We start from the raw sequence: 18900 nt of genomic DNA on the forward strand, positions 1-18900 counted from the left end.
GACCGGAGCCCCTTTATATTCCATGATATCAAGCGCAACATTGTTGCCGGGTACTAGAGATATAAAATCTACTGAGACTATACGAGAACTTCCCACCCGCGAGCACCCCTAAACATCCCTCCCCCCTCCCTAACCCAACTCCCAACAAAAACATCATGACAAGCCACTCCGACGGCAGTGCTGCCCACACTACGATCAGAGAGCAGCGTCTACTGACTTCACCTTTTTCCATGCCGTGAGGCATCGACTTACACCTGTTAATAGTATCAAACCTGCCACCGCCACCCACCGCTGCCGGCTGCCAACGTATAACAGAAAGACATGATAAACAGTAACTATAATTAACCCTAACACCCCAGGGCTACTAAGAAGAACACTAAACTGAAGAAAATCAGGCAGATGGTGTCCCTTAACATGTATCATGCAGTTACACCCTCAGGGAGTAGATTCAGAGATCACGGTGGCAAGGAAGATCTCCTACGTCGTTGTTCTTTAGGGGGACAAAACCACTCAGAGCCACCTGGAGAAGCAGGGTCATCACGGTTAGCCCGGTGCTTAGGAGAAAGTGATTTCCGACGATTAGGGCGCCTCCTCTCCTCATCTGGCAAGGGATCATTATCAAGTTGTAGGTCCTCTCTGGCTTTATCCGGAGATCGATATGTAGAGTAGGAGCCATCTTGGTGGAAAACGCGGAGTGTCGCCGAATGTAATAAGGCAAACTTGATCTTTCTCCGATATAAAGCAGAGCATACAGGGGAAAACATTTTGCGTTGCCTAGTGGTCTCCGCCGAATAATCCGCAAATATGAGTAGCCTGGAGTTCTCATATACTATGGCCTCACTCTGGCGGCGGAATGCTTGGAGAATTTTCGCCTTGTCTGAGTAATCAAGGTACTTGACAATGACCTGGCGAGGACGTGACCGTTGCTGGAGAGTCGGGTGGGAGACCCCTTGATCTGCGATTCGCCGGTCAGGGCCAAGTCTGTGAGCCCATTCCACTTTACAGTCCTGTGTGAGGCCCAGGAGAGAGGGTATAGTGGACTCACATAACCGGAGAAGGTCCTGTTGGACCACCGTTTCCGGGACCCCTATAACCCGAAGGTTGTTCCGCCTCGAGCGGTCCTCGAGGTCTTGTAGTTTATACCAGAGTTTGCGGTTCTCTGCTATCAGGTCTCTGGAAGTGGGAACCAGGGAGTCCATACCTTCCTCCAGCTGCTGGATGCGGGATTCGGCCTCATCCAGGCGATCGCCATGTTGTGAGACTTCTGTCTGCAATTGCTTCAGGGCAGTATTAACAGTAGCCGTGAGTGTGGACTGGATCGTGGTGGAGAGGTGTTTAGCCACTGCAACGGCCAATCGGTCATAGTTAATGCTCACGGAGTCTTCTCCATCCGACCGCTCACTGCCCGATCTGGTCGGGGAGCAGTCTCTATGTTCTGCTGCCAGCGGCTTGTCCGCCATTTTGGATTCCCGCACCTTGTCTTTCGCAGGCTTACTCAGCGCGGTGCCGCGTTTCTTGGGACCCATTGCTTGTACGAAGCGATCCATACAGCTTTCCTGGGTGTTAATGGTGTGGTTTCACCAGTCAGTGAGCTGTTGTGCGGGTAGGAGACGGCTTTACCAGCGCGGCGGGCACGGAGCTGACTCTCCGAGCGTCCTCACCACATGGCGCCGGAAGTCTGCTTTTTTTTTACAAATGATTTCATTGTGTTGTTGTAACCATTTTAATGCATTTTTTTCTTGTGGTGTAATATTGTCAGAGTCTTGCGGATATATAATTGCTCTTATATATATTTCTAAGATATTTGAATTGCTATAAAAGATTTGTGGACGACGTTTTCGTCATATGGTCAGGGACAACTGAAAAGTTTACTTTGTTCATTCAGTACCTAAACAATAATAACATGAATATGACATTCACAAGCAAATACCACAACACACAGATAGAATGTCCTTGTTACCATACATAATAATCGCATAAACACTACAAGCTACCGAAAACCCACAGCCTCTAATGCCATCCTCCACTATTCCAGCTACCATCCCCCACACACAAAGACAGCCATCCCTTACGGACAATATCTCCGATTACGGAGAATTAACAACTCTGATGAGATGTATTTAACACAGGCTAAAGAACTAACAGAACGCCTCCTCAAAAGAGGATATCCATTAGCGACATTACAGAAGGCTAAAGATAGGGCATACAAACAACAACAAAAAGACCTGCTTTCCTCTAAAAAACGTCATAAAAAAACACACTAACAAAGTTGATGATAAGGTACGTTTTGTTTTTTCTTTTAAATATAGCCCACTAGCAGATACCATACGTAAAGCCATTCTGGATAATAGGTATATTGTTCGGCATGATTCACTTTATGCTAAATTATATACCAAAAAACCTATGATTACTTTCAGACGTACTAAAAATATTAAAGATATCATAGTGCGCAGTAAATATTCCAACAGGAAAATGAAAAGGAAAGACAATTGGCTCAGTAACACTTTGCATGGTAATCACAAATGCGGCAGTTGTAAATGGTGCCCCAATATGCAACAATGTAAGACAGTAAATTTGGGTGGCTATACCTGCGATATTTCTGACATGATATGCTGCAAAACTAAATTTGTAGTATATGCCTTAATATGTACCTGTAGTTTCTTTTACATAGGAAAGACCATCCGCCCAATGAATAAGCGGTTTAGTGAGCACATTAGGTCATTGCACACAAGACAGGGGGCACCACGTTTAATAGACCACATGAATGAAAAACATAAAGGAGATGCAAGAGATCTCAAATTCATGGGACTAAAAAGAATACACCACAAAGGATATGGAGATGCCAATCGGCAGTTACTCCAATGTGAATCACGTCTGATACTCGCCACTAACGCACAGGGTCAGATGAGTCTAAATGACCGTACTGACCTAAGTATGTTCCTGTAATTACATGTCTTGGATTTATGTAACTATTTCGTTTGTATATAAGTAACATTAAGAACCGAATAAAGCAAGTATTTTCTATTTAACCGGTGAGTGCACTCGGACTTTCTTCCTCTCTGTCAAGTACTATATTAAATATTGTACGTTGTTTTTTACATCTGGGAATTAACATGAATAGTCTTAAATGTACACTACTATATTATTAATATATTAGTCTTTAAATAAAAAATAATAATACAAATAAATGTGTATATGTAGGTTAGTAAGTGACACCTCACCATTGAAGGGGAACTCCACATGAGGAATTTTTTTTTCTATTAAAAGTACATTAAAAATTATATAGATGTGTCTACATAATTAGTGATGAGCGAGTACTAAAAAGCTCGGGTGCTCGGTACTCGAGGCGAATATTTCCCGATGCTCGGGTGCTTGTTTTGAGAAACGAACCCCATTGAAGTAAATGTGAGTGTGTCAGTGTGCAAACCGCGCTCATTTTTTTCATTTGCGCACACATTAAAATACCTCCAGACCAAGGAAGAATGAGCCCTCGATGGGGAAACCTTTCGCAGAGGCCAGCCTTGGGGAAGAGCTGTGGCCCTGCTGGTTGTAGCCTGCCTTTTGCAGTGCTATGCGTGCCTCAACATCAACATCCCCAAAGCTGTAAATGCTACACTTGACACCAGGCAAGGTCGGGTCACTCACTTCGTCACAAGACGTGCCTCACCACATAACAAACACTAACACGCAATGACAGCGGTGGGTGCTGTTTTATTTTCTCCTTCCCTATGCCATCTGCGGTTGGCATAGGCAACATGAAGGGGTTAAAGGGGTACATGCAAATGTTTCTTTGGCTTAAAATTTAGCTCTGTCCATGTTAAGGTGTTAAGGTCCATGTCCTGGTGTTTTTTCAACCTTACATAGAGGTTGTATTGTGTTTGGAGTTTATTGTTGAGAGGCTGTGATAGTGGCGTAATGAGGCGACATGTTAGATGCCCCCAGGCATGCTTCCCTTGCTGTCCCATATACATTCCAGAGGTGTTGGCATTATTTCCTGAGGTGTCATTGTGGACTTGGTGAACTCCAAGTGGTCGAATCTTGATTTCCAAGTGTCAACCATTTTTCTCCCATAGACTATAATGGGATTTAATATTCGATCGAATAGCCGAATATCGGTGTCTATTTGGATCGATTTTTGAATATTTCACTACTCGCTCATCTGTACTAAACATACAAAATATGACATCCTTAACAGTTGGACTAGAGGAGGAGAGGAGCTTGGAGACTTCTTCCCCTTTCACTGGATCAAAAGCTGAGAGTGATGAGGAAGTGGGAATGGGATTTATGGCATTTTGGGACTAGGAGATGACGTCAGAGCGGACATTGTAAATTTTAGATTTGAAGTGGAAGGTGGGGCCTTCAACACAGAGGTCAGCGATGGGTATCTGAACTTTGGGCTTAAGAAGAGATTTAAAGGTATCAAAATGGCATTTTGGATTGTTATAGAGTGAAGAGATGAGAGAGGTGAAGTTTGGCAAGATGAAGGGCCTTCTCTACTGCCACCTCTGTTCGTGACAGGAACTGTCAAGAGAAGTAGCAAATCCTCATAAAAAATCTCTCCTGCTCTGGACAGTTCCTGACATGAACAGAGGTGGCAGCAGAGAGCTCTGCCTCAGACTGAAAAGAAAACACCACTTTCTGTAGGACATACTGTACAACAGCTGATAAGTCCTGGAAATGTTTAAATAGAAATTACAAATCTATATAACTTTCTGAAACCAGTTGATTTGAAAGAAAAAGATTTTCGCCAGAATACCCCTTTTAACAAAATACCTATTAATAAAGTGTATTTCATATAAACACACACACAAGGGCTACTAAATCACTCAAATGAAATATATAGCATGAAGGAAATGAAATAACATTGAGTATTATACTTTAGATATTTTAATACAATAAAAACACAAATAAATAAAACTGTACATATTTACATTATTATATAAGTTGTTTACAAAACAGGAGGGCTCCGACCCAGTTTGGGATTCTCTCAGTCTTTGTATGGCACTTCATCAGCGTCCATTTTAATACAGAGCATTCCAGGAAACCAAAGTCTTCATATGACTGCTATTATGGTAAAATCTGCATAGCGGCCATTTTTAGGAATAAAAGTTATAAACAAAGTGTTTCTGGTGCGTAAACTCGCCTCCATAGAGTATCAAGATGACATTGGCAGTCCGTGACATATAAGTGTGAATTAACTCACTAAACCCTAACAATCAATACCCCCCCCCCCTTTAACGGTAGCATTATCTTTGCTGTATACAGTACTTAGTCTGATGACTAGGCGCTTATACATAAAGGGGTTATCCAGCGCTACAAAAACATGGCCACTTTTCCCCCATTTACTTCAATGGAAAAGTGGCCATGTATTTGTAGCACTGGATAACCCCTTTAAACATTAAACATTACAAGTATAGCTATATCGAAGACTTAAATAAAAACTTGTTGCACCAAATGCACAAACTTTCATGGTTCAAGGACCAGGCACATAGCTTATAGAGATGAGCGAACCTCGAGCATGCTTGAGTCGATCCGAACCCGAACTTTCGGCATTTGATTAGCGGTGGCTGCTGAACTTGGATAAAGCCCTAAGGCTATGTGGAAATCATGGATATAGTCATTGGCTGTATCCAAGTTTTCCAGACAACCTTAGAGCTTTATCCAAGTTCAGCAGCCCCTGCTTATCAAATACCGAATTTTCGGGTTCGGATCGACTCATCTCTAGTAGCTTAATATTACTGAACCAAAACATCAGCAAACAACATGGGCTGCGCAAAACGGGATACTAAAATTTAATAGTGAGGTCAATGCTCCTTTAGGAATCTCTCGTTGGCCTCCAAGATAAAGCCCTTTATTTGCTAATCTCAATGTTGGACCTCTCTCTCTCACTCCTGCTGGTAAGAGAGATCTGAGAGGACTAGAAGGAGCTTCAGCAGCTGCATTAGCTTCTATATTCCCTGTGGCCTCCTAAGCTTTGTCATCCATGGAAGCACTGGTGTTTCCATAGAACTGGATGACTCAGGTGATCCGCAGACCCCGCACGCGCTGCTGTCAATGATGGTACGAGTAGAAAAATCATAGCCTGCAGGAGTTGAAGACGCCCAGGATGGTCTAATAGATGGCTGCTTCATGGAAGAAATAAGGGCCTGGCCTGGTGGACGGCCATAGAGACGGTGGGTGTGCCAATGGAGGTGCATATGAAGGTCTTGTTGTGATTGACACCGCAGTAGTGTTACAGGCTGTCACAGGTGGAGGCTGTACCTGTATGGGCACTAGGCGTAGGCCTTGTGGTGTTGACTTCAGTGCCCAGGGAGGCTGATCGGGATCTTCCCCCCACTCTTTAGATACTGTACATCTTGAAATGACCCAGGAGGGAACACTGTAAAGCGAGTAATGGTCGCGGCCCACCATCATTGGGACCTCTCATGGGTGTGTATTCATCTTCCTCTCCTGGAGTCAAATTGTGGAGATACTTTAGGAGATAGTCCCACTTTATGGAGCTCCAATTGACAAATAAGGTGATGTTGTGCTCCTTATTCCGTAGAAATCCATAACCCTTCAGCAACTCTAGGTCTGCCACTACCACCTCCTGTCTCTCTGGGGGTGCCTCACCTGGCTCTGGAGTCAACAGTTGTCTCCTTACCTCCCAATCTTGTTCTTTTTTAGCCGCAATCAGCTTTCACACATTTTATATGGCCCCTTAAGGTTGGTGGTAGGGAGCTGTACCATCCACAGACACTTCTCATACTAAAATAGCCACTCAGGGATTATGAACTGCTCCGGACTCGGGGGACTCATCATGACAGTGATCAGCTTCATAGTGTTTGCTTATATGTTAAGGCAAATACCTCCGCTTGCTCTATCAGGTCACCCCAACAAGATGACATGGCTCTGCTTTGGAGAGAGGAGCTGGAGGGGAAATTACAGTACATGACTCACTTGAGATGGTTGGAATACTCTCAGGCATGTCAGGTGTGGCTTGTGCAGGAGTGCCTCCATGGTGCTAACTTATTGGGGCATCAAGCTACTCTAAAATGGCGGTGTTGTGTGGACTGGATGTTTCAACAGTAAACTTCAGACACTTAGTAGCAGTTATTAGAGAGGTTTGGTTCTGTGCTTAGGAAACTTTTGTTGCCTTGAGGACAGGCAGGTCTTGCTTCTTCCCATGGTTTGGACACACCTGCTAAACTATATTGAATAGGGTTCATGAATAGGGGGAGACGTTAAGCTTTATGAACACTAATAAAAGTGATTGGGGATGTTTCATGCTCCACTGTCCTAAAAAATCTTAAAACACCATTTTTTTTAAAGGTTCGGTCAAACTCGGCTAAAAATTTGGTTTGTTAACAAACTGAATTTTTGGCAAAGTTGGAAACACAACCGGGTTCGACAGGTTTGGTTCGCTCATCTCTAATAGTTAGTCAGGTGGCAAAAATGGTTGAATAATTTTTAAGGTTAGCTGGGGGGGGAGTGATCAATAACTGCAATTCTGAGAGTAAGTGGATAGAAAAGTCTTAGGGTGTGAACATCAATGGAGCAGAATGAAAGTGAGGGTTCAGGGGCAATGACCTAGAAAGTGCACTGAACACCAACTCCTCCAACGTACCTATTCTCGTATCTAGGGGTGTGAAAAAGATTAAGATCACCATAAGACAGAGAAGCAGGGAAAGCAGTGTCAGATGGTTTTAACCAGGTTTCAGTGAGAGTGAGAAGGTTGTAGGCTATAATAAAGAAACTTATGGTGGCACTACTGATCCCAGCAAGGATATGAACAATATAAGGAATTTGCAGCAAAAACACGGAGGTGCTAGTTCCTGAGTATGAATTTCAAAATAAATTGCACGTAGAGAAGGAAAATGAACTGCACTCACCGCTAAAAAATCTTCATCTTTATTGGTAATCCATCGTAAAATCAGAGGAACATTGGACAAGGTGCAGACAGTGCGGCAGCAGACGCCGTGAAGGTTAGGTGACAGGCTGTTTCACGCCTCTTTTCCGGCGCTTCTACGGACCACCCTCCTATTGACGTCATCACGCTGCTTTAAATAAATTAGCTTATAGTGACGTCAGAAACATGTGAAAGTGATTAGTGCCAACAGATACAAAAAATACATATAATAATAAAAACACTGATCCACTACATATAAAAAACACATTCAACATAACAGGCTGCGATCTACCCTTTCGTTAAGGCACCCCAGGGCCCTTAGCCTCCGTACGGATAATCCACAGTAACTCAGTTTTGAGGAGTGTTCGCTGTCTATCTTGCCCTGCTTTACTTTGCACTCTTTCTATGCCGGCAAACTTCAATACAGAAAAATCATTATTGTGGCTCTCCCTCATATGGTTAATCAATCTTGTAGCTCCTACACCAGTCTTTAAGGAATAAATATGTTCCCTAAAACGAGTGGACATTGCTCTTTTAGTTTGCCCGATGTAGAAGCGGCCATATGGACAGCGAATACAGTAAACCACAAAGTTATATTTACACCATTTAGACAACTATGTGTACCTTTTATCATCACTGGGCACCATTTACAAGAACCGCACTTATAGTTCCCCACTAATTTGTTTCTAAGCCACTTATCCTTCTTGGACACAAATTTACTATGAACCAAGTTATCTCTTAAGTTGGTGCTTCTTCTGAAAGTAATATATGGTTTATTCTCCACCCATTCTCATAGTGCGGAGTCACCCTCTAATATACTCCAATATTTATTTATTACGCTGCGAATTTGCGGGGCTATGGGTGATAACTTGAAGGAGAAGGACCATCTACTATTTTTTCTCTTCCTTCTGCGATCAGATATCCCTTTCAATAGTGCCTGCCTATCCTTCATTTTGGCCCTATTGCAAGCCTCATCCAGCAGAGACCTGGGATAACCTCTCTGCAGCAGGCGTAGAGTAAGATCGTCCGCCTGTCGCAGAAAGGAATCCATGTCGCTGTTTATGCGACGCAATCTCAAATACTGACCGTACGGGACTGCTCTTTTTGTAGATTCCGTGTGGTAGCTACTATAGTGTAGAAGAGTATTCGATAAGGTAGGTTTTCTATAGCCCTCTGTTGCTAATCCATCATTATTTTTACGGACCAAAACATCCAAAAATTCAAATTGATCTGTGTCTGTCTTAAAGGTGAACAACATATTCATGGTATTAGTATTATTTAACATCTCTACAAACTGATTAAATTCATCTACAGACCCTAACCAGATTATAAATACGTCGTCCACAAAACGCACGTATTTATAGATGTACTTGCAAAATTTATTGGTAGTGGAAAAAACATATTTCATTTCGAATGCAGCCAGAAACAAGTTAGCTACACTACAGGCCACCTTGCCCATGGCAACTCCGGAGACCTGTAGATACCACACACCATCAAATTGAAAGGCATTATTCGATAGAATCGGATCCAGTGCCTCACAGACAAATTGTATGTATTCTCTACTCTTGTCTGTCTTTTCCAACAGTAGCCGTACATTCTCTATTGCTAGATCCTGGGGAATACGAGTGTATAACGACTCAACGTCAATCGAGGCAAGAAGAGAATCCCCCCCGCATGCACAGTCCCCCAGTATGCCCAAAAATTGATTAGTGTCTTTAACCAAGGAAGGGACACCTTCTAACAAGGGGCTAAGTAGCCAGTCAATATAGCGGGACAATGGCTCTAAAATAAAGCCCACCCCTGACACAATAGGGCGACCTGGGGTACTGTGCATGCTCTTATGGATCTTAGGTAAGAAGTACCAGCAAGGAGGTTTTGGAGTGAGTGGAAGCAGTTTACGTGCCGTACCTTCAGAAATGATTTTTCTCTCAACCTGCGTCCTTAAGAATGTACGCAATTTCATAGCAATCCTACTGGTGGGGTCTGAGGCTAAACGCTGATAGTTAGTAGTGTTGTTTAGTTGACGCAATGCTTCACTAGTATAATAATCTGTAGTCATCAATACGATCCCACCCCCTTTGTCAGCGCCCTTTATTATAATATCATCCCGTTTTTTTAACAATTGTAGAGCTTTCCACTCCTCCGTGCTCAGGTTATGTGGAATTTCGGGATATATTAATGCTTTAATATCAGCTATCACTCTTTTGTGTGAAAACATCTAGGGTGCTACCTGACAACAAGGGGGGTGAGAAAGTAGACTTAACTCCTCGTGTGAACACGTCGCTAGTGTCTAATGCGTTAGATGTTACAGATATCGGTTCACCCGCTAATTCAGACAGCATTATAATACAATCTCTCTCCTGTTCACTATCTAATTCTGGAGCAATAAATCCCAGAGGGGCAATACTAGATTGCACCTCGCCTTCAAATTTTTCAGTAGGAGTACTTTTTTTAGAGAAAAAAAAAACTTTTTAAGGTTCAATTTTCACATCGATTGAAAAAGATCTTTTTCAAATTCTGTCAGATCAAAGGGTTCAGGAACACAAAAGTTCAAGCACTTTGATAAGACAGCAACCATAGCACTGTCCAGGGGAACATCAGTGAGATTTACAATGTTAATGAAACTCTGTTCATTATTTAGTTTCTCCAGGACACGTTCTTTCTCTTTCCTCTTTGGCCCCCATATTGTTTTTTTCTTCTTTCATCCTCCCCTTCGAATCCTGCGCCTAAAGGGGGAATCTGTTGGGTTCCTCCTGAGGGGTGATTCCGTTGCGTCGTTCCTGGGTCGGAGACGCCGAATCGGTTGTCCAGAATTCGCTACGTGGTTTGTTGTTAAATTTATTTTTGCGATGTTTTCTATTTGTTTTTTTTTCTTTTCAAAGACTCCGTCTATGTCATAGTCCATTTTATCTCTTAGATATTTGTCTCTTTTTTGTTCCTTTATAGTAACTTGTAGAGTCATTAGTCTTTTCTCTAATTTTGTAAAAAAGATTTTATGCTGTTCTTCCGTCATGCGTGTTTTTAGTTGAATTTTTGCTCGGTTCAACTCGTTGGTTGTCATTATGTATTCCTTCTCATATCTTGTTTTAACCAACTTCATAATATTCATAGAGTGTTCCAAGTGTAACTTAGTCCATTCCGTCATAAATTCTGAGTCATCCGTGAATTGTGAGACCTCTTTATAGCATCTCAAACCTCTTGGTACTCTATTACATTCCATATAGGATTGGAGGGAGTGAATTGTCCAAACAAGACGCGTCTCCTTCTCCGCCAGAGTTTGTATTTTATATTCCAATTGTTTTGTGCTCATAAGTTGTAGTGGATCACTAAGATCACATGTTTTAAAAAATTCATTGGCGTCTGCTCGCCCTGCACCCAATACTAAGTCCAAATTAGTATCAGCTGCTAATTCCTCCACGGGAATTTATTGTGCATCCATGTTATGTCCACAATCTTTTATCTATGCCGTATCTATGTGTGCTCAACCATAAAAGCATAAGTCAGTAACAGTCTATAACAAAGAAACTTATGGTGGCACTACTGATCCCAGCAAGGATATGAACAATATAAGGAATTTGCAGCAAAAACACGGAGGTGCTAGTTCCTGAGTATGAATTTCAAAATAAATTGCACGTAGAGAAGGAAAATGAACTGCACTCACCGCTAAAAAATCTTCATCTTTATTGGTAATCCATCGTAAAATCAGAGGAACATTGGACAAGGTGCAGACGGTGCGGCAGCAGACGCCGGGAAGGTTAGGTGACAGGCTGTTTCACGCCTCTTTTCCGGCGCTTCTACGGACCACCCTCTTATTGACGTCATCACGCTGCTTTAAATAAATTAGCTTATAGTGACGCCAGAAACATGTGAAAGTGATTAGTGCCAACAGATACAAAAAATACATATAATAATAAAAACACTGATCCACTACATATAAAAAACACATTCAACATAACAGGCTGCGATCTACCCTTTCGTTAAGGCCCCCAGGGCCCTCAGCCTCCGTACGGACAATCCACAGTAACTCAGTTTTGAGGAGTGTTCGCTGTCTATCTTGCCCTGCTTTACTTTGCACTCTTTCTATGCCGGCAAACTTCAATACAGAAAAATCATTATTGTGGCTCTCCCTCATATGGTTAATCAATCTTGTAGCTCCTACACCAGTCTTTAAGGAATAAATATGTTCCCTAAAACGAGTGGACATTGCTAGAAGGTTGTAGGATTTGGTAAGGAAGAGATTATGAATCTCTGCTTGTTTGTTACACACTGAGCAAGATTTCGGGAGAGGGAACGTGAAGGATACTGGAGAGAAAGAAGGAACAGGAGATGGTAGATAGTGATTGTCCATCAGGTTTAAAGGATTCTTATTAGAGGGAGATAGAAGGGAAAGATTAGCAGTAGAGGAAAGTGGAGCTAGATTAGAAAAGATATCACCAGCAGCTGGAAGCAAAGGGATAGAGAGGGACCACAGGTGATAAAAAAAGACTTCTGAGAGGAAATTCTGTGCTGCACTGTGGAAGGGAGGTGAGTAAAAGTGAACAGGGCATGGGAGCAGTCCATAGGGAAGGAAAGAAGAGAGGGGATGATGTGGATATAATCTAGCATTGGATATCTGTGCTAGGAAGTGTTAAGTGCCAAGCAGTGTAAAGCTTAGTGAGGTGCAATCACCATCATTGGTGCTTTGCATGTCCTCCCATATTCACTTACTTTCAGAGCTAAGCATAATGCAATTTTAGTAAAGCTGCATAAATTTAAAGCATTACATTTTATATAGTGGTGGAATCAAAAATTCGGTCCTATACATTATTTTACTCCACTTACTATCTAATTATACAGTACAGACCAAAAGTTTAGACACACCTTCTCATTCAAAGAGTTTTCTGTATTTTCATGACTATAAAAATTGTAGATTGTAGCGGCATGCTATTCCATCCGGATTGCGTCTAGTTGGACCATGATTTATTTTTCAACAGGACAATGACCCCAAACAAACCTCCAGGCTGTGTAAGGGCTATTTGACTGAGAAGGAGAGTGATGGGGTGCTACACCAGATGACCTGGCCTCTATAGTCACCAGACCTGAACCCAATCGTGATGGTGTGGGGTGAGCTGGACCGCAGAATGAAGGCAAAAGGGCCACCAAGTGCTGAGCATCTCTGGGAATTCCTTCAAGACTGCTGGAAGACCATTTTAGGTGACTTCTTCTTGAAGCTCATCAAGAGAATGCCAGGAGTGTGCAAAGCAGTAATCAAAGAAAAAGGTGGCTACTTTGAAGAACCTAGAATATAAGACAGATTTGCAGTAGTTTCACACTTTCTTGTTAAGTACTGTATCTATAGTACAGTAATTTTACATTAGTTATTTCATAGTTTCGATGCAGTGTGAATCTACAATTTTTTATAGTCATGGAAATACAGAAAACTCTTTGTCTAAACATTTGGTCTGTAACATAATGATTTTATATTATGAATAACATGTAAAACAAATGAAACCAACAATGAGAAACAGCTGAATATGTGATATTATAAGTTACTGTACAATATAGCAATCAGCATGTGGTGTATAATGTATAGTAAGTGCATAAACTTGAAAAACAGCGGCAGTTTGTAGATGGAACTGCAGATCCCCATAATGCAGTAGCATAGTACAACAGGCTAGAATAGAGAGGCGCAGGGCTGCTGTCAGAGGTCTGTGTGGTCACATGACAGAAATGGGGAAGGGGTGTGTGTTCAGCATGGACCAATCAGGACTGACAGAGACTGCTGGGAGCATGAATGAATGAGCAGGACAGATGTGGGCACATACATGCAGCGCTCTCTTTCCAGGGAGAGAGGGCTTACAGCTATGGAGATTACTTCCACACTCCTGTCCCCTGATGTAAGCCCCAGCCTGAAGTGGATCTGCTATGATTTGGAAGGTGAGAGAGACTTCCTGGGTCAGAGTACAGTGCTGTAGACCCCGCTATGCAGACCATACCCCTCCTCCACTCACGCTCCCACCCAGTACAGGGAGCTCTTAAACCAACGTAATGCTCTTAAACCAAGTCACAATTTTGAAACACTGTGATCTCTTAAACCAAGTTACTCTTAAACCAAGGTACCACTTGTATATTTAATTTATTTTATTATTATTATTATTTTCTTTTACAATACATATATGAAATAGATCAGATAGTGGGCCAAAAAAAAAAAAAAAGGGCAAAGTTGCGGGCCAACCTTGATATGATATGATTAAACCTCAACCCATGTAAGTGTAGTAGCCAACCCCATAGTCTCTTTTATAGTAGCCAGCCCTCCCCTGTAGTTTCAAATAGTAGCCAGCCCCCCTTCCCAATAATCTCGTATAGTAGCCAGCCCTCCCTCCATAGTCTCCTATATAGTATCCAGCCCTCCCCAATAGTCTCTTATATAGTAGCCAGCCCTCCCCAATATACTATGTGGGAGTGCTGGCTACAATATGAGACTATTGGGGAGGGCTGGCTACTATAAAAGAGACTATAGGGAGGACTGGCTACTATATAAGAGACTATGGGGAGGACTGGCTACTGTTTTAGAGACTATTGGGGAGGGCTGGCTTCTATATAAGAGGCTATGGGGAGGACTGGCTACTATATAAGAGACTATGGGGGAGGGCTGGCTACTATATGAGCCAGCCCTCCCCAATTGACTCTTATATAGCCAGCCTCTAGAACAGTTGTTAAAGTAAACCTGTCATCTGTGGATGGACCCCCAGAACCCACCCTACCCCTGGATACACCTTCCCATACTTACCCCATCCTGACAGTCCCGCTTCTGATGCTTGTCCTGTTGTGGAGATACGGCCGCCGACTTATCTTCTCATGTAAATATGGGTGCCGTATCCAAGGGTAGGGTGGGTTCGGGGGGCTGTCCAGGGGTGACAGGTTGTCCCATTAGCTTGGACTCTTTTCTGTGGCACCAGAGGCCACAGGAGGCACCCAGCGCAGGGCATGTGTGATGAGGTCACTGCGCTGCAGGCGTCAGGACACTGCTTATATACTGCTAGGCCACAGGCTAAAAACTGCCTGTATCCTACAAGATTAAATATAGACGTCCGAGTGGCTGTCCGGACTAACCATATTATAATCTAATGCGATGGAGGGCCAGATGTAATTCAAATTGCCTTGTGGGCCAAAAATAATGACACCGTGGGCCAAATTTGGCCCGCGGGCCAGAGCTTGACATGACTGAACTAGATAAACATACCTACATTTAAGAAACATAATATATTTGTTATCATAACAAAAATTATACAAAGGTTTATCATAATGTCACAAAGCAGCTCGGTTTAGTAAATTCAAAAAAATTTTCTTCACCTCCCTGTTCCTAAAGGTATAAATGAAAGGATTAATTGTCGGCGTGAAAGCTGTAAACATAAAAGTGAGATACTTATCATAATAGCTATCTTTAGATTTTGCATACACAATCATAGCTGTACCATAAAAGAGACTGGTTACAATGAGGTGAGATGTACAGGTGGAGAAGGCTTTCTGTTTCCCATCTTTACTCTTGATCTTAATAACAGTCATTATAATACGGACATAGAATCCTATAATAATGAAGAAAGGTATAATAATATCCACAATGACTGCTAATCTTAATACCATAGTGCAAATGGAAGTGTCAGAACAAGCCAAATTTTGTAATTGTGCAAAATCGCAAAAATAGTGGTCAATAATATTAGGGCCGCAGTATTCCAGCCGTGCTGTAAGAATGACCTGTATTGTTACACTAGTAAATCCAAAAATCCATGGAAAAATAGCAAGCTCAATACAAGCTCTATGAGTCATGATGGTTGGATAACGTAAGGGATTATTAATAGCCACATGTCGATCAAACGCCATCATCATAAGTAGATGACATTCAGTGACGCCCAAAGAGCTGAAGATACACATTTGTGTGAAACAACTTATAAAGGATATCGTGTTGTTATGCGCAATTAAAATGGCCAAAAGTTTAGGAACCGTGACCGAGACAAACATAATCTCCAAAACAGCGAATGCGCTGATGAAAAGATACATTGGCTTATGAAGTGAAGGTTCCAATTTAATAACAATGATTATTGCAAAATTTCCCAGAATACAAGTGATGTAGGTCAGCAGGAAAAACAGGAAAATTACAATCTGAATCTGGTCCAAATCGGCAAAGGCCAATAAGATGAACTCCTTAACCACTGTTGTATTTCCCTGAGCCATTTCTCTGAAAAGAAGCCAAGTTAGTATAAAAAATTGTAATTCATTCTACAAGTCTCTTTACCTCTGTTTGTGTATCAAAAACCGTCCGTACAGATTTGCCATTAGAAATGCTCAAAAGGAGGAACAGTTACAATATACTGTTACAATCTGGCAATTTATCCTTTTGTAAGGTATACACTGGGGAGATATACTTAATTAAGAGTTGAAGTCGATGTCTAATTAAAGCTGTTATGTTTTGAGAGATTGTTTACAAACTCTCCTAATAAATCCCTTAGTGACCTTTTTTCTATAATCAGAGAAAATTGCCATAATCTTTAGATATTGTAATTTATTTTTAATTATCTGGGAATCAACAGGAATAGACTGATCAGCACACTCTCTGCATTATAAAATGTATAAATATGTAAATAAAATAAATAACCTCCCCATTGTGGTGTACTATAATATAATTATATATTAATAATATTGCTCTAAGGTGCCTAAGTAACACATGTCAAGGAGTCATTAGACTAATGATATACAATCCAACAAGAAAGAAAAAAGTGATGGCACTGCCTGGCTCTCCACTAGATGGCACTATCTCAGGCTGGGTCCGGTATGTGGTGGTGCTCAATCCGAAATAAACATGCTGTATGAACAATGAATAAAGGATAAAAGGAGGCACTCACCAGCAGTGTATTCAGACCATCCGGCTTTTATTGCTGTGCGCAGGGGGAGCGGGGGAGACAAGGTGGGTGACCTCAGTTTCGCGGCTTAGTGCCGCTTTGACGAACCCTCATGTGACTGGTACGTCACTTCCTTTTATGTGTGCAACTTTATCAAACAATGTGAGTGACAAACAAACAAACATCAATTAAAATAAAGTACAAATTACACTGGCTAGCATATTCGGATATAGGGATTCATGCAATATTCACATCACTACGAGTATTAAGACCCAGGGCGCCAAGCACATCATATTTAATAATAAGTTCAGTTTCTTTTTGAAGGAGCAACCGCTTTCTATCACCCCCACCTTTTGGGGGAGGGACAATACATAACCCAGCAAAATGTAACTGTGAGGAATCCCCATCATGTTCCTGCTGAATATGTCTGATCATGCGGGGGCTACCTTTCCCTGTCTGCACTGATCTGACATGCTCTGAGAATCTCCTCCACATGGGGCGGATGGTCTTCCCTATATAATATTTGCCACAGTTACAAATCAAAGCATATACCACATACTGGCTTTTGCATGTCATAAAGTCATTAACCACATGTTCATGGCCACCTAGTTTAATGTATCTACCATTATTTAATGATCTACAGTAGTGGCAATGGCCACACTTAAAATTACCCTTGGCTGACCTGGATGTAAGCCATGACCCTTCTTTTTGTGGATTCTGTTTGTCAAGTCTCCCATGGACTAGTAGATCTTTAATGTTCTGGGTGCGTCTAAATGTCACTGTGGGGCGCTCAGCAATGTGTCCTCTTAGGTGTTCGTCCTGGTCTACAATGTGACAGTTTTTGTAAATAGCGTTCTTAATGGTTCTCTCCAGGGGTGAATAATCAAATGTGAATACCACTCTTTTTTTATCTGCCTTGTGTTTTTTATTTACATGTATATTACGCTGTTTTGTTGTTGTGAGCAATTGGAGTCTGTTCACACTTGACGCCCTCTGGAGGCTCTCGCTAATTAGTTGTTGGGGATATCCTCTTTTTCTCAGTCGGTGGCTCAATTCCTCTGCCTGTTTAGTGAATAAAATTTCAATGTTATTTATGCGTCTCAATCTGATAAATTGACTGTACGGTAACGCTCTCTTAGTGTGGTGTGGATGGTAGCTAGAGTAATTAAGCAGTGAATTGACAGCCGTCTTTTTTCTATAGCATGATGTGGTAAGTGTGCCGCTGCTAATGTCCAGGTGTACATCTAAGAAGTCCAGCTCCAGTCCCCCATACACAGATGTATAAAACATGTTGAAATTATTATCATTCATGTATCCCACAAACTCCAGGAACCTTTCTTCCCCTCCCGACCACACAATGACAATATGATCTATGTATCTTAAATATAGATGTATAAAGCAAGAAAATCTGTTGGTTACTGAAAATACCTTTTCACTTTCCTTATATGCCAAAAATATATTGGCTAGCGTTGGGGCTACCGGATTACCCATCCCTACCCCTGACTTCTGGAGGTACCATTGACCATTAAATTCAAACGCATTACATGTCATGACCAGGTATACAAGATCACAGATATACTGCACAAACAATGTGTCATATCCACCTATCACCTGGAGACACCACCTGACAGCCTGTACACACCGGTCATGAAGGATCCGGGTGTACAGGCTCTCAACGTCGATGCTCACAAGGCGATGGTCCTCCTGCCAGCAAAAAGGATCCAATGTCTCCAGCAGATCTCCCGTGTCCCGAACGTAAGATGGAATATTTTTTAGGATAGGCCTGAGCAACCAATCTAGATATTTAGAAATTGGTTCCATAATGGATCCCATACCTGCCACAATAGGGCGACCAGGTATATGTGGATTCATCTGACAGCTGTCGATGTGCCTCCTGTAAATAGTAATCCTTGGACAGAATGACAATATTGCCACCCTTGCCTGCCAGGCCTATCACTATCTCTCTCTGAGACTTAAGCCATACCAAGGCCCTGCGTTCACCATCCGAAAGATTTGGACTGGACGGAGGATAAATTAACACTCTCTGTATTATAAAACTTATAAATCTGTAAATAAAATAAATAACCTTCCCATTGTGGTGTACTATAATATAATTATATATTAATAATATTGCTC

General features: G+C 41.9%; 1 protein-coding gene and 1 pseudogene across 1 annotated transcript; both read right to left on the reverse strand.

Moving 5' to 3' along the window:
- LOC138770493 (vomeronasal type-2 receptor 26-like) overlaps window positions 1-18900 on the reverse strand; it is a 193824-nt pseudogene that overhangs the window by 93750 nt on the left and 81174 nt on the right.
- LOC138771320 (olfactory receptor 6N1-like) lies at window positions 15176-18255 on the reverse strand. Its single transcript, XM_069950944.1, has 4 exons — window positions 18193-18255; window positions 17709-17826; window positions 17447-17588; window positions 15176-16103 (listed from the first exon to the last, which is right to left on the reverse strand). Exons 1-4 carry the CDS (start codon window positions 18253-18255, stop codon window positions 15176-15178), a joined length of 1251 nt encoding a protein of 416 aa, XP_069807045.1.

Source organism: Dendropsophus ebraccatus, chromosome 13 (genome assembly GCF_027789765.1).
Source record: "Dendropsophus ebraccatus isolate aDenEbr1 chromosome 13, aDenEbr1.pat, whole genome shotgun sequence".
Lineage (NCBI taxonomy): Eukaryota > Metazoa > Chordata > Amphibia > Anura > Hylidae > Dendropsophus > Dendropsophus ebraccatus.

What these genes read in the sequence shown, in the direction of transcription:
- LOC138771320 (XM_069950944.1), bottom strand. Translation starts at nt 18,255, where the DNA reads ATGGGTAATCCGGTAGCCCCAACGCTAGCCAATATATTTTTGGCATAT. An exon ending in CATATAAGGAAAGTGAAAAG is followed by an intron (nt 17,827 to 18,192) that starts GTATTTTCAGTA and finishes TTCACTAAACAG; the next exon opens with GCAGAGGAATTGAGCCACCG. An exon ending in GCTCACAACAACAAAACAGC is followed by an intron (nt 17,589 to 17,708) that starts GTAATATACATG and finishes GTCACATTGTAG; the next exon opens with ACCAGGACGAACACCTAAGA.